This window comes from Oncorhynchus mykiss, chromosome 16 (assembly GCF_013265735.2).
Source record: "Oncorhynchus mykiss isolate Arlee chromosome 16, USDA_OmykA_1.1, whole genome shotgun sequence".
Taxonomy (NCBI): domain Eukaryota; kingdom Metazoa; phylum Chordata; class Actinopteri; order Salmoniformes; family Salmonidae; genus Oncorhynchus; species Oncorhynchus mykiss.
Genome location: NC_048580.1, coordinates 39,797,620 through 39,823,966, shown reverse-complemented (window position 1 = coordinate 39,823,966; position 26,347 = coordinate 39,797,620). Strand labels below are relative to the sequence as shown.

Below are 26,347 nucleotides of genomic sequence, written 5' to 3'. Positions count from 1 at the left end.
ATATGCAGTGATTGCCGTGACATGTGCCACGTGTGATTGTGAGCCCTCAAAGCGTGGTATGTAAGTGAGCCCTCAAAGCGTGGTATGTAAGTGAGCCCTCAAAGCGTGGTATGTAAGTGAGCCCTGAAAGCATGGTATGTACACGCCCCTACATATTTATTTGGAGAGCAAACCTAAAACTTTTCATTTGCCTCTGTAGTCCAGAATTTTCGATTTGAGATCAAATGTTTTATGAGGTGACAGTACGTCACCATGTGAGGTTATTTTCATACAAATAAAAAGGTGACATTCTGTACAGTCGCCTCATATAAAACATTTGATCTCAAATGCTGGAGTATAGAGCCAAATTAAAAGTTTGAGCTTCACTGTCCAAATAAATACGTAGGGGAGTGTTTGTGTGTACATTATGTGTGTGTGCATTATGTGTGTGTCCTTGAACCGTTGTGTATGTGCAAGTGTGTGTGGGGTGCTCTTAGCTACTCTGTGCCAGCAGGTGGGGTGGTTGGTGTGGTGAGGGCAGTGTTTGGTGTGTTGGCACTGACTGGGCAGTGGCCTACAGAGCAGAGGGTGGGGCGGGGCTGTGGTGGGCATCCTAGCTCAGGGGCTGCAGATCCACGTGCATCTCCAGAGTTACAGTAGTAAGCTCATCTGCACCACGGACATATCACCCTCCTGATGATGCCCGTCTCTTCCCTCCTTCCTTCCTACCCTCATCCCCCCTTCTCTGGCTCCTCTTCTCTATGTTTCTTTCCACTATTCCAGCCTCATGCCAAGGGTGAGTTATCCCCCATGCAAACAAAACAAAGATTGCCAAAATAAATTTAGTAAAGCCATTCTCCAAAACAAATAAATCCAAACGAGTAATGTATCATGTAGTGATATCATCGACATGGTACTATACAACAAAGACAATAACATTACAATAGATACAATTACCGTTACTAATTACTTGTTAAAGAATAAACAATCAAATAATTGCTGTCAAAGATGATCAGAAACAACACAACTAGGTTACACAAAACATACTGTATCTACCCATTTGTATTTGAGATAAAACACCCCCACCAACCAACATCCCATTCACCCTCTCTCTCTAAGATCACGCTACCTTGCTGGACTCTGGGCTTCTTGAACAAGCTGGCGGAGTGGCGCAGTTTGCAAGCCCAGCTTTTGAATTTGCGAGTCCAGGATTTCTTGCTAACGGGATTTCTGATACTAGGACATGTCAGGTTTAGGCCAAAATATCCACCTCCTGCATTGTGCTGTGGCGGCGATCCAGGGCCCAGGGGGACGGGGTGCAGATTTGCGGGCCACGTAGTGACTTCTCCTGGGGTACTGGTGTCAGAGTGAGGGGGGGCAGCCTGGAGGGGTAGGGGGAGGGGATAGGTAACATAGCGACATGGTAAGAGTGGCTGCCAAAATCAGGGGTTGAGACACTCGGAGAGAAAAAAAAAGATGCTGGAATATCATAAACTTACATAACAAGAACCGTAGCATTGAAAAAGACATTCATAAGAACAAGGCAATCGAAGTAGTGATCTTTACATAAAGTTTCAGGTAAAAGTCAATCAAACACTATTCAATGTTTCAATTCAACATCCAGATATGTGGACCTTACTTACAAAAACAGTGGGTTCTCCAGGGATAGGCGGGGGCCCGGCCGAGTCTCCGTGTGGGGAGGCAAGGAGGGAGGAAGCGAGGGAGGCGGAGGAGAGAGACGGGCCGGGCTGCTGCTCCACCGGGCTTGCTGGTGGAGCCTCCTCCCCCACTCCTCTCCCCCTTTCCAGGTCAGGAGAGGTGGAGGAGGAGGAGGAGCGGGAGGTGGTGGAGGAGGAAGAGTGAGGAGAGGTGTCTGAGGATGACAACACGGGAGGAGGGAAGGAGGAGGGTTGGAGCGAGTGCGGCTCCGAGGATTCATCCCCTCCTGCCGATGTGGAGGCTGCTGACACTGCGGTGGCACCTGCGGTAGAAGCCACAGCAGCTCCCCCCGTCACAGCTGCCCCACTACTATACTCCTGATACAACAAGTTCCTCAGCTTTTCATCCAGAGTCTTAATGCGGTTGTCTACAAACTCGATTTTGGGAGGGCCCTCGCTGTCCGACTCGGCCACAGAGGATGGTTGGACTGGGGATGGGGTCAGGGTGAGGGAGAGGGGCGGTAAGGGGGCATCGGAGGTTGTGTTAATGTTGAGGGGCAGAGATAAGTCTGAGGAGGGATGTAGAGGGGCAGAGTGACTGCCTATATCCTCTGTCACACTGTCCTCCTCTGTAGACCTCTTCCACTCTGACTGTTGTAATGACGTCTGCTTCTGGGGAGGAGCCTGCTGGGGCACCTGCTGCTGCTGAGGGTTAACCTCTTGTTGTTTTTGTTGTTGCTGCTGTTGCTGTACTAGTTGTTGTGTCTGTTCTAGAGGGAGTTGTTGAGCCTGCTGTTGTACCAGCGCCATGTTTAGTGGCTGTACTGATTGTTGTTGGACATACTGTTGGTTCACTGACAGCTGCTGTTGCTGCTGCTGCTGTTGCTGCTGTTGTTGCTGTTGTTGTTGCTGTTGGAGCATTTGCTGTTGCTGCTGAATATGCAGTGCTTGTTGCAGAGTTAACTGTTGCTGATGCTGTGGCTGCAATTCAATCACTGCCTGTTGCTGTGAAATGACTGGTTGTTTTTGCTGTGGTGGTGGCAACTGGTGTAGCTGTTGCATGTGTAACTGTGTGTTGTACTGTGCGTTCTGCATTTGGACAGGCATTTGCTGAGTCTGTAGTTGTAGTGCCAGCGGCAACATCTCTGTCTGTGATTGCAGGGACATACACTGTTGTTGTAACGGCTCTGTGTGACTGAGCTGGGGATGCAAATGTACCTCAGACTGCTGCTGATGTTGTTGCAGCATCTGCAACTGTTGAATAGATTGTTGCAACGCGTGTTGCTGCTTCTGCTGCTGCAGTTGTATCTGCTCTTGGTACTCTTGCTGTTGTTTCTGTACCTGTTGGAGTTGCACAGTCTTCAGGTGTTGTTGTTGCTGATGTTCTAGGAGCGGTTGCTGCTGCTGTACCTGTTGCACTGTCTGGAGTTGCTGTTGTAACTGGACCTGAGGCTGAACCTGGGCTGCCGTGCACTGCATCTGAGGCAGAATGTGTTGCTGCTGCTCCAGACCGGCACGGCTAACAGGAGGAGAGGCCACGGCTGCAGCCACAGCCACTGGTGGGTGGATTGAGCCAGTGGATGAGTGGTCCCCTCCAGACACACACTGTCCTAGGGTGGCCACCTTTACTACATCACCCAGGCTTGGTCCTTCGCCCTGGCTCACCATAGAGCCCCTACTCGTAGCTGGGGAGGTCAGAGCTTCAGTTGGAGAGGGGGTGGTAGTGGGCGCGATGGTGGCAGAAGCAGCTACCATGGAAGTGATTGGGAGGTTGGCAGCGGTGGTTGGGATGGAGGATGTTGCTGTGGTGGCACTGGAAGTTTGGTTAATGGAAGCCTGCAGGTCTAGGCCTAGCCTAGCCGAGGCAGCGGGGACTGGGTGTGGGACTGAGGCAACAACTGCACTAGCGAGACTAGAAGTCAGGGCGGAAACCCTACTGTCAGAGGCAGCAGAGGCCGTCGTGTCAGGAGCGGGGGCAGCAGGGGCTGGGGGGGCAGACATGGAGGCAGGGGCAGAAACGGTAGAGGCGGAGGCAGGGGGGGAGGAGGCGGTGGCAGGGACACACAGGGTGGACGTGGAGCGGGGAGGAGGAGAGGAGACCATTCCAGCGAAGGAGGAGTCCGATCTCTGGGATCCTCTGCCCCCCTCTAAAGTACATTGACCAATCAGAGCACACAAGACCAGAGAGAGGAGGGACAGAGGTTTAGTTGGTGTTACACGACAGACAGAACCATACACAGCTAAGCCGAGCCCAGCCGTACTACGCTGGCCAGGTTACGCTTCCACCATAGTCATTGGAAAAGACAATGCAATGAGACAATATTAAAACCAGCACATGGGAGAAGGGGTTGTAACATTTTCTGTACAATGCATAGCCCACCTTTGGAGCAGGGCACTAACTGCACAGGACAGTTCAGAAAATATTTCAACCCCTACTGTTTTCGGGGTGGGCTTGGTAGCGTGAAAAGGGAATTGCTGCCCTGTGTTAGATTACTGCCCAGGTGTGTCTTTCATTGACCCAATCATACTGTTACTGTACCTCTGTCAGTGTCTGTAGACTGGGGCACCCTGACCTCTCCGGTCGAGAGAGGTGGAGGGGTGGACGCTCCTCCCTGGTTGGACGTGGAGTCTCTGTGTCTGATGGTCTGGTTGATGAAGAACCTCCATCTGCCCACCGGAGACGACTGAGGCGCCCAGTCCACTGGAACATAAAATAATATATAAAAAGTCCCACTTTAAACTAACTACAACTTTCAAGGTTTCCTTAAACACTTTATAAAACCTATATAGATATTTTAGAAATAATTCAGAATCATTAATAATGCTTTATCACAAGGAGCTGCACAACTGGCAGATGGAGAGCGAAATAATATAGAAAAGGTCCCACTTGAATGAACTAACTTTACTTTCAAGGCTTAATGAAGCCTTCATAAACACATAGATCAGTGGTCACCAACCTTTTCTGAGTCAAGATCACTAAGTCAAAATGCAAGCCGAGATCTACCGCTGAGATTTTGTTTTATACATGACTTAAAAAAGGTAAGCCTATGCAACATTAACCAATCAAAAAACAGTACTGTAGCAATGAGGTTTGTGCAGTGGGCTACAGGCCCAATACATTATCACTGCATATTGGCTATGATTGAGTTGCCCTGCCAATGTTGTTCTTCCCAGACCATTTTGAAATTAAACTTCAAAATTGTAGGTATATGATCACACTGGTAATAGATCACTTGTTGTATTACTTGTGAGGCACAGCTGAGTGAGCATAATACGTTGATTTTTTTTACTGGACTGATGGCCTGCATCTGATGGTCAGCCTGAGGGGAAGGAGGGAACAGTGGTGAGGCTGCATCTCCCCAGACTCACCATCCCCCTCTCTCCACTGAGAAAAGGGGACACAGTCTTCCAGTTAATAACGAAACTTAAGTCACGCAGCATTATTTCAGCCTCATGCACCAATTCATGTTGTTATTCCTATGATCAGAGTAAGTGAAATATTCTCTATTTAAAAAGACACAAGCCGCTAATAATAACAACGCAAGTTTATTGACAGTCTTTGCTGTACTCGTTGATTGCAGCTGCAGTGCTGGTTGTAGTGTGACTGGAAGGAGTGAAGGTGCATTTTATGGCTTATAAAACTGTTGAACAAAGTGATGACAGTGCTGAATAACAACTTAAATATGAACTTACTCAAAAACAGCTCTTTTCTGTATTCATTGAGTCTCGGGCCCGGAGAAATCGTAATCCATGGTATGTTTTCCTTAAACAACCATTTCAAACTTCAACTTTAGCCACAACTAGCTACAAATGTATGAAAGTGATAGGTGCGTGTGAACAAAATCACCTGAAATCAACTTCATATTTACTTAAAGATGATATTACAATATCTCCTTGCCCATGGACTACTTTCCGGCTGAGGAACCATCTAACATCATGTTGTAAAATAGTAACCTACTCCATTTGGCAAAGCACCAGATGCCATGACCATATAGTCCACTTGAAGCTGGAGAGATGTAGTATATCATGTCAATCAAACTGTGTAAAAAGTTTGTAACAATAAAATACAACTACGAAAATATAAATGGACAATTATGCATTTATTTGATCTTATCCATCTAACCTTCATATAGTATAGGAGGACTAGTGGGGCGGAGGACGGGCGAGTCCCAAATTGAATTCTATTCCCCATATAGTGTCCATAGGGATCTGGTCAAAAGAAGTGCACTATACATGCACTATGCTCTATACAGGGAAACTTTTTCCAACATTTTGTTAAGTTACATTCTAAATTCTAAAACTATCTATTCTAAAACTGCTTAAACAATTTTTTCGCCCTCATCAATCTACACACAATACCCGATAATGACAAAGCGAAAACATGTTTTTAGAAATGTTTGCACGTATTCAGACCCTTTACTATGGAGAGTCGAAATTGAGCTCAGGTGCATCCTGTTTCCATTGATCATCCTTAAGATGTTTCTACAACTTGATTGGAGTCCACCTGTGGTAAATTCAATTGATTGGACATGACTTGGAATGCACACACCTGTCTATATAAAGGAAACCAGGCACCGCTCATCACATGGCCAATACCATCTCTACCTACGGGGAAGCATGGTGGTGGCAGCATCATGCTGTGGGGATGTTTTTCAGTGGCAGGGACTGGGAGACTAGTCAGGATCGAGTGAAAGCTGAACGGAGCAAAGTACAGAGGTCCGTGATGAAAACCTGTTCTAGAGCGCTCAGGTCAGCCAACACAACACAGGAGTGGTGTTAAGGATACAGGTATCCTGTGTGCATTTGTTTTCTCTCCTTCTGCCCTAGTCACAGGTGGCAGTCAACAGTCGCCAATCAGTGACCCCCCACCCCAGATTTAGGTTGTCTGTTGTTATTAGTTCTCACTGTTCCTTTTCACTGTTATGATCTCTGTTACGGGTCTCGTTTCCATCCCCCCTAGACTGCAGTTCCAAAGGGATTCGTAACAAGTCTCTGAATGTCCTTGAGGGCCCAGCCAAAGCCCGGACTTGAACCAAATCAAACCTCTCTGGAGAGACCTGAAAATAGCTGTGCAGCCAACCTGACAGAGCTTGAGTGTAATTTATTTACCCAAGAAGACTTCAACAAAGTACTGAGTAAAGGGTCTGAATGCTATGTAAATGTGATATTTCTGTTTGTTTTTTTCCATTAGCAAAAATGTCTAAACTTTAATACATTTTAGAATAAGGCAACAACATTTGGAAAAAGTCAAGGGGTTTGAAAACTTTCCCAATGCACTGTAGTTGCCATTTTGGACAAAGCCAGGGAGGGGTAACTCACTTGCTGTGCCTGTTGGAGTGCTCACATGCAGCTGTTCCATAGATCCAGTCTGGACAGACAACAGGAAAACACAGAACAGACGACGTTAACATACATACAGGCGGAATGACATTGTAATCACTTCAATTAGCTATGGTTGCTCCATTACATTAGCTATGGTAAGGGCCTCTGTATGTTCTCCACACACCATTACATTAGCTCTCTGAAGGTTTAGCATTCACCAAAACATAGGACATGGCTACTGACATATTGTTTCCATAACGGTAAGATAAAATTACCAGACAGACAGTACTTTACATGGACCCGTTTTCAAGGCACCATATTATGGACATCAGGACATGCTTTACCCCTGGCTGTACGCTGTGCTGGGTTCAGTGTTTCAAACTGTATGTCTAAAGATTAAGAGTAGAAAGGAGCCTAAAAGACATTACATAAGGATATCGGAGCAGCTTCCCAAAAAGCATCCTATTCCCGTTATATTGTACTACTTTCGACCATGTAGGGCAGGGGTTCTCAAACTTTTAGGGGCCCAGGACCCCTTTTGTGAGAGCAAATTCTTCAGGGACCCCCTCATAATCAGAACACAACTCGAGTGAGATTAAAAAATGTAATTAAATAAAAAGCATACAATAAGTTTTACTTATGACTTTGGCATGGCTGGACGAACCAAGTCTCAGGTCCAGGGAAGGAACATTTTAAAAGCCAGCCTCTTGGCATCAGAGAGAAAAATGTGCTGTTTTCAAGCGAATATCCTGCAATTCTACAAATTTTGTCATTGGGCAGAGGGATTTTTTTGTTGTTGTTGCAGCTGTGGAGCTAATATCATGCAATTCTACACATTTTGCCATGAGGCAGAGAAACTTTGCAGTTTTAAAACTTAACCTCTAACATTAGTGAAAAAATACCATGCTATTGTTTGAGGAGAGTGCACAACAACAAAACGTTTTATCACAGCAACTGGTTTGATACATTCACCTCTGAAGGTAAATAATGTACTTACTACATTCAGTAATCTTGCTCTGATTTGACATCCTGAGGATCCCAGAGATATAAGGTAGCATAGTTTTGTTTGATAAAATACATTTTTATATTCAAATGCCGGAACTGCGTTCTACAGTTTGAACCCCTGCTGTCTCTGGCCCCACATCCACCCCACCATCTAAATGTGTGAAGGTTAGTGTCTTTTCTGTAGGGAAGCTAATTATCCACCATATATGTATGTATGTATGTATGTATGTATGTAGGCTTGTACTGGACCGCAGAGTGCTGAAGAGTGTAACAATCGTCTGTCCTTGGTTGCAACACTCACTACCAAATTCCAAACTGAATCTGGACGCAAACGTCAGCACAATAACTGTTCATCGGGAGCTTCATGAAATCCACACATGCCAAGCGTCGGCTGGAGTGGTGTAAAGCTTGCCGCCATTGGACTCTGGAGCAGTGGAAATGTGTTCTCTGGCGTAATGAATCACGCTTCACCATCTGGCAGTCCGACGGACAAATCTGGGTTTGGCAGATGCCAGGAGAACGCTACTTGCCCCAATGCATAGTGCCAACTGTAAAGTTTGATGGAGGAGGAATAATGGTCTGCACTGTTTTTCATGGTTTGGGCTTGGCCCCTTAGTTCCAGTGAAGGGAAATCTTAACGCTATAGCATACAATGACATTCTAGACGATTCTGTGCTTCCAACTTTGTGGCAAAAGTGCACAAAGCAAGGTCCATGAAATGGTTTGTCGACATCAGTGTGGATGAACTTGACTGGGCTGCAAAGAGCCCTGAGCTAAACCTCACTGAACACCTTTGGGATGAATTGGAACGCCAACTGCGAGCCAGTCCTAATCGCCCAACATCAGTGCCCGACCTCACTAATGCTCGTGGCTGAATGGAAGCAAGTCCCCGCATCAATGTTCCAACATCTAGTGGAAAGCTTTCCCAGAAGAGTGGAGGCTGTTATAGCAGCAAGGGGAGGGACCAACTCGACGAGCATACTTTTGGTCATGCAGTGTATTTATCTGGATGTGGACCCCCTGCTGTACCTCCACAGCACCCACTTTGAGAACCCAGCAGACCCCACTCTGAGAACCCCTGATGTAGGGAATAGGTATTATGATGCCATATGGGACATAACCAATGTTTTCAAACCAGACCTGTTGATGTGTGAGGAGAATTTCCTGAGCTCTCTTGACAATGGACCTCAGCTCTTCCACAAATGTATCTTTCTCTGACTCAAGGACAAAATCCTCCTCCACCTACACAAGACATTACAGATACACAAATTGATACACAATATATATATTTTTAAAGCCAAACTCAATGGACCAAACACAGGCTGCATGGCGAACTGGGTGTTAGTCCAAATGAGAATGCTTGCCGCAAAAACCATCATCCCATCCAATATAGAATAATCATATATTCATATCTAATATATCAAAACAGGTAGAAGTTTGCAGTGCAATAATCCCATGCAATGTCCATGTAGAACTGCCTGTGGATCTAGTCACCATATAATCTGCGATGTCTTCAGGTGCGTCTCCCTCTGTGTCGAACTTAAAGGTGACCATCTTGTTGCTGTGGGTTTCCAGCTGACACTCCACCATGTTGTCACCAGTGCCGGACACCTACAGAGCACAGGAAGAGAAACCATGTGGTTCTGTTCAATGTCTTGGACATGACAACTTCTTGGACTTGACAACTTCTTGGACATGACAATTTATTGTAAACCTTTCACATCCTGATAGGGATTCATATTATTAGGGATACTATACCTGGATCATACTCAGTTGAAATGCATGGGATCCCTTTTCTGCCCCCCGATAGGACAATCTCCTCTGAGACTTCACCCTCTCTAGTTTTCCATTGGCTAACAACATCTGTAGATCCCCATCAGATGGAACAGCACTGTGAGAGAGGTGTCAGACAAGCAAGAGTCATGCACAACATGTGAACATTGATGGTCAAATACAGTGCCTTGCGAAAGTATTCGCCCCCCTTGAACTTTGCGACCTTTTGCCACATTTCAGGCTTCAAACATAAAGATATAAAACTGTATTTTTTTGTGAAGAATCAACAACAAGTGGGACACAATCATGAAGTGGAACAACATTTATTGGATATTTCAAACTTTTTTAACAAATCAAAAACTGAAAAATTGGGCGTGCAAAATTATTCAGCCCCTTTACTTTCAGTGCAGCAAACTCTCTCCAGAAGTTCAGTGAGGATCTCTGAATGATCCAATGTCGACCTAAATGACTAATGATGATAAATACAATCCACCTGTGTGTAATCAAGTCTCCGTATAAATGCACCTGCACTGTGATAGTCTCAGAGGTCCGTTAAAAGCGCAGAGAGCATCATGAAGAACAAGGAACACACCAGGCAGGTCCGAGATACTGTTGTGAAGAAGTTTAAAGCCGGATTTGGATACAAAAAGATTTCCCAAGCTTTAAACATCCCAAGGAGCACTGTGCAAGCGATAATATTGAAATGGAAGGAGTATCAGACCACTGCAAATCTACCAAGACCTAGCCGTCCCTCTAAACTTTCAGCTCATACAAGGAGAAGACTGATCAGAGATGCAGCCAAGAGGCCCATGATCACTCTGGATGAACTGCAGAGATCTACAGCTGAGGTGGGAGACTCTGTCCATAGGACAACAATCAATTGTATATTGCACAAATCTGGCCTTTATGGAAGAGTGGCAAGAAGAAAGCCATTTCTTAAAGATATCCATTAAAGTTTGCCACAAGCCACCTGGGAGACACACCAAACATGTGGAAGAAGGTGCTCTGGTCAGATGAAACCAAAATTGAACTTTTTGGCAACAATGCAAAACGTTATGTTTGGCGTAAAAGCAACACAGCAGAACACACCATCCCCACTGTCAAACATGGTGGTGGCAGCATCATGGTTTGGGCCTGCTTTTCTTCAGCAGGGACAGGGAAGATGGTTAAAATTGATGGGAAGCTGGATGGAGCCAAATACAGGACCATTCTGGAAGAACCTGATGGAGTCTGCAAAAGACCTGAGACTGGGACGGAGATTTGTCTTCCAACAAGACAATGATCCAAAACATAAAGCAAAATCTACAATGGAATGGTTCAAAAATAAACATATCCAGGTGTTAGAATGGCCAAGTCAAAGTCCAGACCTGAATCCAATCGAGAATCTGTGGAAAGAACTGAAAACTGCTGTTCACAAATGCTCTCCATCCAACCTCACTGAGCTCGAGCTGTTTTGCAAGGAGGAATGGGAAAAAAATTCAGTCTCTCGATGTGCAAAACTGATAGAGACATACCCCAAGCGACTTACAGCTGTAATCGCAGCAAAAGGTGGCGCTAAGTATTAACTTAAGGGGGCTGAATAATTTTGCACGCCCAATTTTTCAGTTTTTGATTTGTTAAAAAAGTTTGAAATATCCAATAAATGTCGTTCCACTTCATGATTGTGTCCCACTTGTTGTTGATTCTTCACAAAAAAATACAGTTTTATATCTTTATGTTTGAAGCCTGAAATGTGGCAAAAGGTCGCAAAGTTCAAGGGGCCGAATACTTTCGCAAGGCACTGTAAATAGTACTCCATGTACAGTAGTGGGCATAGTCTTTTCTAACATGGAGGGCTTGACATTCAAAACAAAAAACAAGCGAACATTGACAACCGGTCCCTAGCCCTTCCCCTTGGTCCTAAACTTTGGATGTTTGCAGATCGGAAGGTTCTGGAAAGGTTTAAGTAGTGTAGTGGTGCAGCTTCCACCATATCACTTCAAACTTATTGATCTGCAAACATTGACCTGATAGGGCCGGGGGCAAGAGCAAGGAAGTAAATTGGGGCCGACGTTGAGAGTAGTGATGTGACACATACCCTGAAGAGGAGTGTCTCTCTGTGCCAGACTGGTTTGGACTCTCCTGTAGAGCCACATAAATAGACAGACCAACGCACATACAGAAAACAGCAAAAACCAACAAAGAAAAAATAGATACCAAACCATTAGTTGACTGATACAAATCAAATTGAACAACTGAAATAGGAAATTGAACAAAAGTGAACCTATTTTAATGTAAGTTAAAGGAAAAAAACTGGATCTGGTTGTTGTAGTACTGGTTAGTTTAAATCAGAACAAATACCATACAAACGTACTTAGCGTAACTGAGTAAAAGGACATTTTCTTCAAAACGAAACAAAAATAATGTGTTTTATTGTGATTCAAAAAGGGTATGGCCCTCGGAATACTCTCTACTGTATACACCCTTCTAGAACCGGCTGGATATTGGATGAAGATAGTGGTAGTAGTGGAACAGTATACAGTAGTGGTAGAGTGGCGTGCACTTCTGTACCTGAGCAATGCCCAGCAGAGCAGGGTCACAGTCTTGGAGTGAGGTTGAGGTGGGGTGCAGCAGCGAGGGGGCGTTAGAGTCAAGGGGCTGGGCAGTGGCGGCAACAGCCGGGGGAGAGGTCAGGCCCGAGGGGACATCAGCCAGGCCAGACAGGGTTAGTTGGCTCTCTGGTGGGGTGGGCTGGGTCTCTGGGCCAGGAGTAGCAGGATGGAGGGGTGGCAGGGAGGCAGGGTGGGGGTGAGACGATGTATGAGAAGGACTGGGGGGCATCTGTGGAAGAGGGAAGGAAGTTGCCTGGGAAGGATTCAGAGGGGGCTGTTGCTCGGTGGTGGAGTCCGCCAATGCAGCCTCAGCAAGCTGGGTCTGGGTGTGGGCATGGGCCTGCGCTTGGGCCAGTGTCTGGGTGTGTGCCTGAGCTTGCATGGCCATCTGGGTGTCTGTGTGCGTGGGTAGCGGCTGTGTCAGCTGAGCTTGGTGCTGGGGGGATGGTGGCAGACCTCCTGCTCCTGCTACTACCTGACTGTACAAGGGTAGGGCTCTAGTCTGAGACCCGAGCTGGGGCACGTTTCTTGGGGATGCTGTCTGTGCTGGGTTAACAGTAGGCTGCTGGGGCAACAGATGTGGGGGGATCTGAGGAAGCTGATAACCCAGTTGACATGGGTCGGGATTTGAGACCTGCTGATGCTGAGACTGCAGAGCCTGTTGAATTGGGGCTGGGGTTGTCTGAGACTGAAGCTGCTGTGGGAGTGTCTGTTGTACGACTTGTGGAACCTGTTGCACCAGCTGTTGCTGTTGGTATTGCTCCATGGGAATGGGTTGAGGCAGCATAGCTTTAGACTGGGCCTGAGGTAAGGGTTGGTTTAACGGCTGCACCACAGCTGGGCTTCCTGTTACTTGCAGCTGCTGCTGTTGTGGCTGTGGGACAGGCTGTAGCTGTACCTGTGGTTGTAGCTGTACCTGCTGGCCTTGGTTATACACTTGACCAGTCTGTTGTTGTATGTGTTGAGGCGAAGCAGAGACCAAGGTGGTAGGGTCTATGACTGTGGAGGCAGGGGCCGCCATGACAGTTCCAACACCAACAGATCCAGGAGACAGCATCATCTGCTGGTACTGCACCATGGACTGCTGTTGTTGCTGGGTAACTTGTTGTGTGATGTCCTGATGTTGTTGTTGCAGGACTGGCTGTATGGCTTGCTGTTGGGTGGGCTGAGGTGAAGTGACATACTGGGGTGCCAGTAGTACAGCTGGAGCATGGGGGCGGTGTTGAGGCTGCGCTAGACCTGGGAGCTGAACACTGGGCTGCACTGGAGACTCGTGCTGGGGTTGGGCTTGGATCTGGCTGTGCATGGTGGTTATTGAGACTGGAGGTTGGGGTTGGACCAGAGCTGGACTCTGCCTCATAGGAGGCATCATCTGAGTCTCAACAACTGCTGGAATTGGATTCAAAGCTTGGGTTGGATGCAGAGGCTTGGGAGTCTGCTGGATGAGTGACTGCACTGGAGCCTGGGCCTGTATTTGAGCTGGGATTTGATGGATAGCCTGTACTATAGGAGCCTGGGACTGGATAGGGATCGGAGGACTTGGTGCCTGGATCGGGGCCACCACGTGAGGTGGAATCTGGACCTCGATCATCTGGGGCTGGGCTTTGAGTGGAGGCTGGGGCTGGGCCTGGAGTACTGGGACTGGGAAATGGCCCAGGCTCTGAGGGTGAGCTTCATTCTGAGCTTGAATCTGGGCCAGGACTTGGGCATGCACTACAGCCAGTGGAGCCTGGCTGGGAATCTGTGGCTGAATGGCTACAGGTTTGGCTCCCTGACCCTGGGCTTGGGCAGCCATCTGAGCTTGGACCTGCATGGCCTGTATAACCTCTGCTGCTGGTAGGGTTGGGGCAACAAGGGGGATCTGAGAAGGAGGTTCAACGACAGAGCTCTGATGGCCCTGCTGTTGTTGCTGGACAACATACGCTTGTTGTTGTTGCTCCAGTAATACAGCTGGTTGTTGCTGCTGCTGCTGTTGTATCAGCGTTACTTGCTGTTGTTCTGTCACTTGCTGCTGCGTTAGGCTAGTGTGACTAGGTGGAAACATAGCAGTGTTTTGCTGTTGTTGTTGTTGCTGCAACAAACACACATCAATTTGTTGCTGTTGAATCAAAGCTTGCAACTGCTCACATTGTTGCTGAATCAAAGTGGTCTCTTGTTTCTCGCTTTGTTGAAATTGAATATTGGCGGTTTGCTGCTGCGATTCCCCAGTCTCTTGCTGTTGTTGAATCTGTTGCTGCTGCTGTTGTAGCAAAGCCTGTTGGTGCAGTCTCTCTGCTTGTTGTTGTTGTAGCAACGCCTGCTGTTGCTGTTGTTGCTCGATCTGTTGTTGTAACAAAGCTTGCTGCTGTTGTAGCTCCAGCTGCTGTTGCAGTTGTGCCTGTTGTTGCTGTTGCTCCAATTGCTGCTGCTGTAAAACTGCTCGTTGCTGCTGAAGCTGTTGCTGTTGTAGCAGGGCTTGCTGTTGTTCCAACTGTTGCTGTAGCATAGCTTGCTGTGAGTCGATTGGATGACTGACGACCGCCTGTTGTTGTAGTTGTGTCGGTTGTTGCAGCACAGCTTGCTGTTGTTGATGCAGTGGTTGCTGCTGTTGTAGATCCATTTCCGGTTGTTGTTGGATCTGGCTCGCTTGGTGAGCTTCCAGTTGTTGTTGCTGCTGTAGGAGCGCTTGCTGCTGCTGTTGCTCGAACTGCTGCTGTTGTAACAGCGCTTGCTGTTGCTCTAGCTGTTGTTGCTGTAGTTGCGCCTGTTGTTGCTGTTGCTTTAAGGCTTGCTTTTGCTGCTGCTCTTGTTGCTGCTGCTGTAACATCGCTTGCTGCTGCTGTTGCTCAAATATTTGCTGTTGTAACAGCGCTTGCTGTTGCTCCAGTTGGTGCTGTTGTAGCCGTGCCTGTTGTTGCTTTTGTAGCAACGCCTGTTGCTGCTGTTGCTCAAGCTGCTGTTGTATGTACACTTGCTGTTGTTGTTCTAGTAACATCGCTTGTTGTTGTTGCTGATGTTCAATCTGGTGCTGTTGGTGTAGCAACAATGTTTGCTGCTGTTGCAGTTGTTGCTGCTGTTGTAGGTCGTTTAGCGGTGGTTGCACATAGGCTTGGGTTTGATCCACTTGCTGTAATGACGATGCCTGTTGTTGTTGCTGCTGGTGGTGGTCCATTGATTGTTGTTGTGGTAGTAAGGCCTGCTGCTGAGGATGCTGTTGCATTTGCTGCTGCTGCTGAACCAAAGCTTGCTGCACATACACTTGCTGCTGAAGCTCAGTAGTTTGCTGCTGTTGGATTGCTATAGTCTGCTGCTGCTGTTGTTCTATATGTTGCTGTATCAGTACCGCCTTCTGGGGAATTACATTGGCCTGTTGTTGTTGGTGTGGTTGTTGCTGCTGAAGCAGGGTGGTTTGTTGAGCCTCCATTTGCTGCTGCTGTGGCTCCATCAGTATCTGCTGTTGTTGAACAATGGTCTGCTGTTGGGTAATCATGAAAGGTTGCGCTTGCTGGGTTAAAGACTGGGGTGTCATCTGGATGTCAGAGGCCTGCATGATGTTAGGAGTGACATTGGCCTGGGTCTGTTGTGGGAGAGGGACCATGGCCTCCATGTCACCAACTCCCACTAGTCCTGTTGGGTCTCCCACTGATATGGGAGCTGGAAGAATGTTAAGCTGGGCTTGGGGTGAAACTGGGGGTGCGCAGGACTGGGAAGGAGCCATTGGTGCGATCTGTGATCCATCTGAATGGTATGACTGAGATGGTGTGAAGATAACCATCATGGGGTGACAGGGACATGGTCAGATGGAGTTATGGTGAGAGGGCAGGTAGGGGGAGATTGAGGTAAAGAGAGGAGGGAAGAGTAAGCATTGGATAAAGGGCAGGAATTAATTATCAAAGGACTGCACACATTCTTTAGAGGACATGAAAGCATTGTCATGATCAAGATTGTTATCGTTTTTATTATCGTTAAAGCACATCTGATAAAATAGTGACATGAATTGATTAAAAGCTATTCGGAATAAATCAAGGTTCAAACTTCTTTTGTCCAGTAGAAAAGAGATGTTAGAGAGATGTTAAGAGAGTTGAACGGGATCGAGAGCCACTCACCTGAGAATACTGCTGTGGTACACCTGGTGAGACTTGCATTGCCATAGCAACAGGCTGAACATAAGTCTGCTGACCAACAGGTGCCCCACCACTGCTTTGACCAATGCACATGCCGGAAATCCCACCACTCTGACCAGTAGGCACATTCGGAACTCCTCCGCTCTGACCAATCGGGAGCATTTCGTGGTGGGCCAAAAATGCCTAAAAATAGATAACAGACAACACAATTGAGCATGATTGCAGGGTTGGAGATAAGATATCAATCTCTTTGTAAACTAGATTTTCCAAAACAGGAAGAACCATAGATCATATTATGTTCCAAATGGCACCCTATTCTCTACATAGTGCACTACGTTTGGCCCTGGTTAAAAGTAGTCCCCTACATAGGGAATAGGGTGACCTTTGGGATGCCATATACTCACCGAGGCAGCAGCAGGGAGTCTGGGTTGAGAGAGCACGTATGACTCCCCTTGCTGAGGGTATGCCTGGCTCTGGCCACTGGCATAGGATTCACAGCTGGCTGAGCCAATGCTCTCACCTCCTGGAGTAAATACAAAGGCAAGAGTAAATAAAGGAGTCTAGACAAACACTACTTTGGGGATAAGGAAAATAATATCATTATATCCTATTCTAGGACTGTCCGCAGCCAAATAATGTTTATCTTAATATTCCACTTCGTTGCTGATATCTACCCCAGCACAGTCAGTACGTAGGGAAACACAGTATACAGTCTTACGCAGTAAACAAATCTCTACAAGCCTCTGATTGACGGAATATTGGTCTGCTGTTGTACCTGTGGGCAGGCTCAGAGGATTCCCACTGTGGATCTGCTGCTGTTGCCTCACATGCTGATCCACCTCTGGAAGCTCCTCAACCTCACCCTGCCCTCCTCCTCCCCCACCTCCCCCTGTCAGCACAGCCACCCCAGGCCCCAGGGAGGAGAGGTGAGAGCAGGTGGAGGAGGTGAGGGTGGAGTCCCGTCTCTCATCAAAGCCTTGCTGCTGTAGGAGCAGCTGCTGCTGGCGTCTCTCACGGGACTTCTTGATGAGCGTGACGCGGTCACGGATGGATTTACCCACCACCTTAGCGTCGCTCTCGTGGAAGAAGCCTGACTTCACCTGGATAGAGGAGGAGGGAGAGGGGGTGGTGGGTAGACAGAGAGAGGGTAGACAGAGAGAGGAGAGAGAGAAAGAGAAAGAGAGAGAGAGCGAGAGAGAGGGTAGGTGGAGAGAAAGAGAGATGGGAGGCAGAGAGAAAAAGTTGAAAGCATGGCGAGGGAATGTAGGTTGGAGGCAACAACTAGCAAGGAAACCTTGATTAATGAGTGGTGGACTCTGTAATAGATCAGCTTTCCTGTAGCCCTCCAACCTTCCCTGTAGTTCCTTCAACAGAGGTCCTAGTTATTCCTGTTCCGTCTAGCACTGTTCTCTCTTCTATCATTTTCACACTAATGTGCTGAGCCGAGCCAACCTTTACTGTAATGTTCTAGCCTGGGGCCATGCCAGAAAGGAATATCTAAAAAGAAAATATCAGAGCCTGCAGGATACAGTCTGGGTCTGCACCAAGGTGTGAAAAAGGTATCAGTGTCTCACCATTTCTCTTTCTGCCTCCCTCTCCCTTCCTCCCTATCCGTTTCTCCCCCTAATCTCACCATCTCCGAAGCCACCTCCTCTGCGCTGTCGTTCTCCAGGTCGTAGCTGAACTCGATGGCCTCATTGTCTTTGTGTTTTCCCTTCAGCTTCTTTGGCTCCTCCACCCAGATCCTGAGGGCCAGGCAGTCCTGACAGCCCGTGTCTTCCTCCGCCAGCTCCACACGCACCCCGGTGTCCTCCCCGAAGAACGCATGGGTCAACAGGTCCCGGATGGACAGCCTGCAGACAGAGACAACACATCAAGCTCGCAACAAATGCCCACTTCTTTCCCAAACAATGTGTGGCTTTTATTGGATAGGACAGTGGAAGAACAGATGACAGGAAAGGTAGGAGAATGGCGATTCAGAAGGGCAGCGGGCTGGAGTTGAACCCATGTCCACTCTGGTATATGTTCCCGGGGTCAGCGGCACTAACCACTAGACTTTTTCTTTACAAGCGCTCTGCTGTTTAGCAAGGTTTGCAAAAGGCATTGCAATTCCTCCCATTATTAGGAGAGAGAGAGCGGGAAGGGGGGTCGAGAGAGGTCAAAACACTTGCCTCTGACTCTTGTCCTGGCGGATGCAGCACCCAATGATCTCTTTGATCTCTGGGTCGTTGACTTTATCGAAGCTGGCTGGTTTTATACCCTGTAGACAGAGCGGGAGAGAGGGGGCAGGTGAGGTGACCGAACGGACAATGATATAGATGATGTACTACTCCGTCCTACACAGACAGTAATATACTTTAGATGGGACTCCTGTAATACTTCAGAGAGTTAATCATGAGGCAGTAATGAAGAAACCCTGACTACAGCTAATGTACTGTCACATATACAGTATATTTAATCATTTACTGAATCTGAGGGAGGTTGGTGAGAAGATCAAGGGCAAGTCGGGAAACGACAGACTCGGCCAAAAGGCCAAAGGGGTTTTTGTGAAGAACGTTATCTTGTAGAAGTAGGGGAAAGGGAACCTATGCCACAAAGGGACAAGCCCAAAGGGACAGCAGTCCCAGACTTACGCTGGTGACTTTGCGGTAGATCTGCGCAGCGTTCTGGCACTCTGAGTAGGGGTATTCTGAGGTGGCCATCTCCAACATGCACATCCCAAAGGCATAGACGTCAACAGACTCATCATAATGTTCCTCGTACATCTCTGGAGCCATGAACTCAGGGGTACCTGGAAGACAGGGCACATTAGTCAATTGAAAAGGTAAAGTCGCACACCTTAAATACCCAGATGAAGATATTTTGAGACCAAAATTGGTGAAATAAGCGTCATCATGCTTGGACAGTGATGCTCAAACGGTGCAACCTGTGTTTATTGAATATCATTTTGACCTCTAACCTCCTCTGTCAGTAAAGGACCATCCTCAGACGCCCAGGAGTATAAATTATTTTATGAAGGTTACTCAGGACTCTATAGGGTCCACACTTACTGTAAACACAGACCACAGATCAGCTCTTAACATACACTTCCAGTGGCATTTAGTGCAATAGAGCTTGACCTTTGAGCAAGAATAAACACCGCAGAGACTGTACTCAGCTTATGATGCCTTCTTGGAGAGTTGGGTCAGCTCATAAGATATTCACATTGTAGCAGAGTGACCACAGATTGTAAAAGTCATTCCCACAACACAGATGTCCATTATCTCAAGTCTTACTCACAAGAAATCTGACATACCTATATGACCCATTCAAATACCATTCCCACAACATGACATAAGAAAACAACTGATCGCTGGCTCCGGAAACTGACGGTCGCTAGTTACCTATGACACTTTTGGCGAAGGAGGTCCTCATGAGAGTGGCCAATCCCAGGTCTCCGATCTTGACGGAGCCGGTAGGGCCGGTGATGAAGATGTTGTCACACTTGAGGTCCCTGTGGATGATGGGAGGGGTCCGAGTGTGGAGGAACTGGAGGCCCTTCAGGATCTGACGACACCAGCTCCTCAGGACCTTGGGCTTCATCACCTTGAAGCGCTTCAGGTACCTGCAGACAGGACAGGGGAGCACGGTTATAACTATACAGCATTGTGGCATGGTTTCTATGGAACAACCTCTTTGGTGTAACGCTATTTGCGAGCTGAGCAGGGGTGTGTGTGTCTGAGTGTCTTCTACCCACGTTTTGAGGGTTCCCGAGGTCATGAGTTCGGTGACCAGGACGATGCACTTCTTCCCTCGCAGCACTGACTCCCAGGAGTCATAGAAACGGACAATGTTAGGGTGCTGGAGGCCCTTCAGCATCTCTGCCTCCTCCTTAAAACGCTGCTGCTCCGCCTTGGTCAGCTTACGGTCCTGTAGACACACAGAAGGCAGGTTAGACATCAGAGAGAGCGTTCGGTTGTGAGAACAAGTTGCAAAGATCGAGCCAGAGCCAATACTGCACTGTTGAATCGTCAAGCAGTTAGTTTTATTGGGCAACCCAAAGGTCTTCATCAGTGAGAACATACCCACGGCCTAAACAGCGTTCAGTGCTATTCTCCTACTGTTGTAGAACAACAACAAAAAACGAAGGATTTAGAGTGCTTAGGTCTGTATTCAAGAGGCATAGGTTCATACTTTCACCATATGCTAAACTGGAAACCTATGACAAAAAAACGTTCAGGAGACAATGCATATACTATACCTGAGACTTATTATGGGGAGCATGCTTTCAGGAAACAGCTCTTTGTCAACAACAGAGCCAATACTGGAACACTATACCAATCAGGAAACAGTGCTGTCAACAACAGAGCCAATACTGGAGCCTCACAGCACAGTTTAAATATATAAATCAAAACTGGACGGTCTTTGGAGATAGATGGGAGGGATTAAAGGGAGCTGAAGGATGGGACTAAAATGTAAAATATACCGTGTCCGTAAAATGTATATAGTATGTATTATTTAAAATAATACATATTTATAAAATAAATATATATGGGGGATTGGAAATGATGCAGACAAGTACATTGATAGAAGCCACAATCTATTTGCAATATTAAAGCTGATTCACCACCTAAAAAAAAAAAACAATAGTGGAGCAATACAACTGATCAGTCAGCACTCCTTACTACCAAGCAACCATATTTCATGTAATTAAACACCTACCACCACTAGATGGCGCAAGCAAGATATAGTTTAATCTGCATGAGTGGAGACAACACCCACCTCAGCCTATGAGACACTTCTGCGGCATCTGCCACGCTGCCATTGGGCCTAGTATGGCGGATGCTGCAGAAATCCCTGGCTCCGGCAGAGTATCCCACTGGGAATAACACTCACACATGCATGCACACGCACACACAGACGTATGCTGACGCACACACACACACACACATATATATGTGTGTATATACAGTGGGCAGAACAAGTATTTGATACACTCCCGATTTTGCAGGTTTTCCTACTTACAAAGCATGTAGAGGTCTGTAATTTTTTATCATAGGTACACTTCAACTGTGAGAGACAGAATCAAAAAATAATAATCTTGGCCCATTCCTCCATGCAGATCTCCTATAGAGCAGTGATGTTTTGGGGCTGTTGCTGGGCAACACGGACTTTCAACTCCCTCCAAAGACTTTCTATGGGGTTGAGATCTGGAGACTGGCTAGGCCACTCCAGGACCTTGAAATGCTTCTTACGAAGCCACTCCTTCATTGCTCGGGCAGTGTGTTTGGGATCATTGTCATGCTGAAAGACCCAACCACGTTTCATCTTCAATGCCCTTGCTGATGGAAGGAGGTTTTCACTCAAAATCTCAAGATACATGGCCCCATTCATTCTTTCCTTCACACGGATCAGTCATCCTGGTCCGTTTGCAGAAAAACAGCCCCAAAGCATGATGTTTCCACCCCCATGCTTCACAGTAGGTATGGTGTTCTTTGGATGCAACTCAGCATTCTTTGTCCTTCAAACACGACGAGTTGAGTTAACAAAAAGTTATATTTTGGTTTCATCTGACCATATGACATTCTCCCAATCTTCTTCTGGATCATCCAAATGCTCTCTAGCAAACTTCAGACGGGCCTGGACATGTACTGGCTTAAGCACGTCTGGCACTGCAGGATTTGAGTCCCTGGCGGCGTAGTGTGTTACTGATGGTAGGCTTTGTTACTTTGGTCCCAGCTCTCTGCAGGTCATTCACTAGGTCCCCCCGTGTGGTTCTGGGATTTTTGCTCACCGTTCTTGTGATCATTTTGACCCCACGGGGTGAGATCTTGCGTGGAGCCCCAGATCGAGGGAGATTATCAGTGGTCTTGTATGTCTTCCATTTCCTAATAATTGCTCCCACAGTTGATTTCTTCAAACCAAGCTGCTTACCTATTGCAGATTCAGTCTTCCCAGCCTGGTGCAGGTCTACAATTTTGTTTCTGGTGTCCTTTGACAGCTCTTTGGTCTTGGCCATAGTGGAGTTTGGAGTGTGACTGTTTGAGGTTGTGGACAGGTGTCTTTTATACTGATAACAAGTTCAAACAGGTGCCATTAATACAGGTAACGAGTGGAGGACAGAGGAGCCTCTTAAAGAAGAAGTTACAGGTCTGTGAGAGCCAGATATCTTGCTTGTTTGTAGGTGATCAAAAACTTATTTTTCACCATAATTTGCTAATTAATTCATTAAAAATCCTACAATGTGATTTTCTGGATTTTTTTTCTCTCATTTTGTCTGTCATAGTTGAAGTGTACCTATGATGAAAATTACAGGCCTCTCATCTTTTTAAGTGGGAGAACTTGCACAATTGGTAGCTGACTAAATACTTTTTTGCCCCCTGTACGTATGTACGTACGCACGTACAGTGGGGCAAAAAAGTATTTGTACGTACAAAGTAGTACATACATACATTACATACATACCAGGCTACTGACTGGGCCCTCTGTTGGCTACTTACAGTAAGCAATAAAGGCCTGAGGGGGTGTGGTATATGGCCAATATACCACAGCTAAGGGCTGTTCTTATGCACAACACTTTTATTTATTAATTTTTATTTAACCAGGTAGGCAAATTGAGAACAAGTTCTCATTTACAATTGCGACCTGGCCAAGATAAAGCAAAGCAGTTTGACACATACATCAACACAGAGTTACACATGGAGTAAAACAAACATACAGTCAATAATACAGTAGCAACAAGTCTATATACGATGTGAGCAAATGAGGTGAGATAAGGGAGGTAAAGGCAAAAAAAGGACTATGGTGGCAAAGTAAATACAATATAGCAAGTAAAACACTAGAATGTTAGATTTGCAGTGGAAGAATGTGCAAAGTAGAAATAAAAATAACGGGGTGCAAAGGAGCTAAATAAATAAATAAATAAAATAAATACAGTAGGGAAAGAGGTAGTTGTTTGGGCTAAATTATAGATGGGCTATGTATAGGTGCAGTAATCTGTGAGCTGCTCTGACAGCTGGTTCTTAAAGCTAGTGAGGAAGATAAGTGTTTCCAGTTTCAGAGATTTTTGTAGTTCGTTCCAGTCATTGGCAGCAGAGAACTGGAAGGAGAGGCGGCTAAAGAAAGAATTGGTTTTGGGGGTGACCAGAGCGATATACCTGCTGGATCGCGTGCTACAGGTGGGTGATGCTATGGTGACCAGCGAGCTGAGATAAGGGGCGACTTTACCTAGCAGGGTCTTGTAGATGACATGGAGCCAGTGGGTTTAGCGACGAGTATGAAGCGAGGGCCAGCCAACGAGAGTGTACAGGTCGCAATGGTGGGTAGTATATGGGGCTTTGGTGACAAAACGGATGGCACTGTGATAGACTGCATCCAATTTGTTGAGTAAGGTATTGGAGGCTATTTTGTAAAGTCGAAGTCGAGGATTGGTAGGATGGTGTGTTTTACAAGGGTATGTTTGGCAGCATGAGTGAAGGATGCTTTGTTGTGAAATAGGAAGCCAATTCTAGATTTAACTTTGGATTGGAGATGTTTGATGTGGGTCTGGAAGGAGAGTTTACAGTCTAACCAGACACCTAGGTATTTGTAGTTGTCCACGTATTCTAAGTCAGAGCCGAGAAGAGATGTTGGACAGGCGGGCAGGTGCCGGCAGCGATCGGTTGAAGAGCATGCATTTAGTTTTACTTGTATTTAAGAGAAATTGGAGGCCACGGAAGAAGAGTTGTATGGCATTGAAGCTTGCCTGGAGGGTTGTTAACACAGTGTCCAAAGAAAGGCCAGAAGTATACAGAATGGTGTCATCTGCGTAGAGGTGGATCAGAGACTAACCAGCAGCAAGAGCGACATCATTGATGTATACCGAGAAGAGAGTCGGTCCAAGAATTGACACAACGCGGAGTGTCTGGATACAGCCTTTATCCGTGTTATATTGGCCATATACCAAACCCCTGAGGTACCGTATTGCTATTATAAACTGGGGACCAGCGTAATTAGAAGAGTAAAACCTGTGGTATACTTTCAGCCAATCAGCATTCAGAGCTCAAACCACCATTATAAAAAGGCAAATATAAGCAAATAATATACCACTATGAATCGCTAAGTGACTATACATTTATAGCTTAGTCATTTTCTAAATGGCAGCTGTCCTAACAATTGTCATCGTTAAAAGAACAAAGCAAGCATTGTGTTTTTTTAGTGGTCGTTTTGACCTCTGTTGACCTTGCCACTTGTGGTCTCTTACGCGTCATTCAACATCACGCTATAGTCTGAACAGGACAACAACCAAAGGTCATGACCTGAGGCGGGAAACAACAGATGTGACAATTGCAACAAGTGGTGACAAGGCAAGGCCATATTGCAAAACGAAACTACAAAACAGAGATGTGCATGAAATCAACCATCTCCTCACTAGCACCTGTCAAGTACATGAAAACAACTATCATCTCCTCACTAGCACCTGTCAAGTAAATGAAAACAACCATCTCCTCACTAGCACCTGTCAAGTACATGAAAACAACCATCTCCTCACTAGCACCTGTCAAGTACATGAAAACAACCATCTCCTCACTAGCACCTGTCAAGTACATGAAAACAACCATCTCCTCACTAGCACCTGTCAAGTACATGAAAACAACCATCTCCTCACTAGCACCTGTCAAGTACATGAAAACAACCATCTCCTCACTAGCACCTGTCAAGTACATGAAAACAACCATCTCCTCACTAGCACCTGTCAAGTACATGAAAACAACCATCATCTCCTCACTAGCACCTGTCAAGTACATGAAAATAACTATAATCTCCTCACTAGCACCTGTCAAGTACATGAAAACAACCATCATCTCATCACTAGCACCTGTCAAGTACATGAAAATAACTATAATCTCCTCACTAGCACCTGTCAAGAACATGAAAACAACCGTCTCCTCCCTAGCACCTGTCAAGTACATGAAAACAGATTGAAATGGTTAAATGGTCAGTGGGATTCCTGCCATAGCAACAACAAACACAACACACATCTGTAAAATAGCAATCATAATATGTTGCTTTCCATTTACCTCTTCCATTTACTTATAGGCTCTGTGTTCATGAATTACTGTCTGAAGGGAGAGGGGCTACTACTGCAGACATTTCATTCTAAATCAGATTTACTTCTGATTTCCATGTAATGCAGTTTCCCACATTAAATCCCTCCCCTCGTCACTCCCTCTCGCTTGGTCTCTGCATCGTGTAGTCCAAGATCCATCTCTTCCAACTCAATGTCCTTTTCTGGAAGTGAAGGCCACCTCTCTCCTCTTCGCCCCCTCCGCCTCCTCGTCCCTCTTGGCACTGTCATCCCTCCCTCTCTCTCTCTCCTGTATTCGCTAGCTTGAACTGAGCGTCAACAGCAAGACTGCTGCTTTATTGTCAGAGCTAAAAATAATATCCTGGACTTGGGACTGCCCCTTTGCCTCGACTCCCTGCTGTTTCACTGTCTGAATGGCTTGATGTGTCTGTCTGGGTCTCAGTGGCTGTCTGTGCAGTAGGCCTATGCCTTTCGGTTAGTCTGTGTCCCTGCATTGAACTGTTTAACAACGGTGTCTCTACATCTGTGTAGCTAACTCCCTAACAGTGTCTGATTTTGTGTGTTGGTTTCTGTTGATCACAGACTAGTCTCACAGTCATCTGTCAGTGTGCATAATCAGAGCATCAGTCTGTGTCACCGCTTGTCGTCTGTGTGTCTCTTGTCTGGCCGTCTGTCTGGCTGTCTAACTCCATATTCTTTGCGCATCCGGCAGCTCTCCCCTGTGTATCTATTGTGTGGTTTCCAGTGTTCGGTCAGATGATCTGGGGTAAGAAAAGGTCACTGGGGTCAATTATCATCATAATCAGTTCAGTCATGTCACGGTGGCAAAAGACAAGCATACATGTACGCGTGCACAAAGAAGAAACACAC

At 46.5% G+C, this 26,347-nt stretch overlaps 1 protein-coding gene across 3 annotated transcripts in view; it reads right to left on the bottom strand.

The window, feature by feature from the left end:
• si:dkey-151g10.3 (serine/threonine-protein kinase WNK3) overlaps positions 1-26,347 on the bottom strand; it is a 73,581-nt gene that overhangs the window by 11,472 nt on the left and 35,762 nt on the right. The window contains exons 3-19 of one of the 3 annotated variants that reach the window (XM_021565830.2): positions 20,168-20,340; positions 19,815-20,035; positions 19,065-19,222; positions 18,603-18,691; positions 18,065-18,284; positions 17,207-17,531; positions 16,836-16,954; positions 16,414-16,614; positions 12,288-16,058; positions 11,815-11,858; positions 9,723-9,855; positions 9,459-9,575; positions 9,105-9,206; positions 6,957-7,005; positions 4,177-4,338; positions 1,623-3,784; positions 1,109-1,361 (exon numbers count right to left, since the gene is read on the bottom strand). In XM_021565830.2, the coding sequence (XP_021421505.2) occupies positions 1,109-1,361; positions 1,623-3,784; positions 4,177-4,338; positions 6,957-7,005; positions 9,105-9,206; positions 9,459-9,575; positions 9,723-9,855; positions 11,815-11,858; positions 12,288-16,058; positions 16,414-16,614; positions 16,836-16,954; positions 17,207-17,531; positions 18,065-18,284; positions 18,603-18,691; positions 19,065-19,222; positions 19,815-20,035; positions 20,168-20,340 (8,299 nt within the window). The remainder of the gene's footprint in view (positions 1-1,108; positions 1,362-1,622; positions 3,785-4,176; positions 4,339-6,956; positions 7,006-9,104; positions 9,207-9,458; positions 9,576-9,722; positions 9,856-11,814; positions 11,859-12,287; positions 16,059-16,413; positions 16,615-16,835; positions 16,955-17,206; positions 17,532-18,064; positions 18,285-18,602; positions 18,692-19,064; positions 19,223-19,814; positions 20,036-20,167; positions 20,341-26,347) is intronic. The other 2 variants (XM_036946832.1, XM_036946833.1) reach the window with 2 other exon arrangements.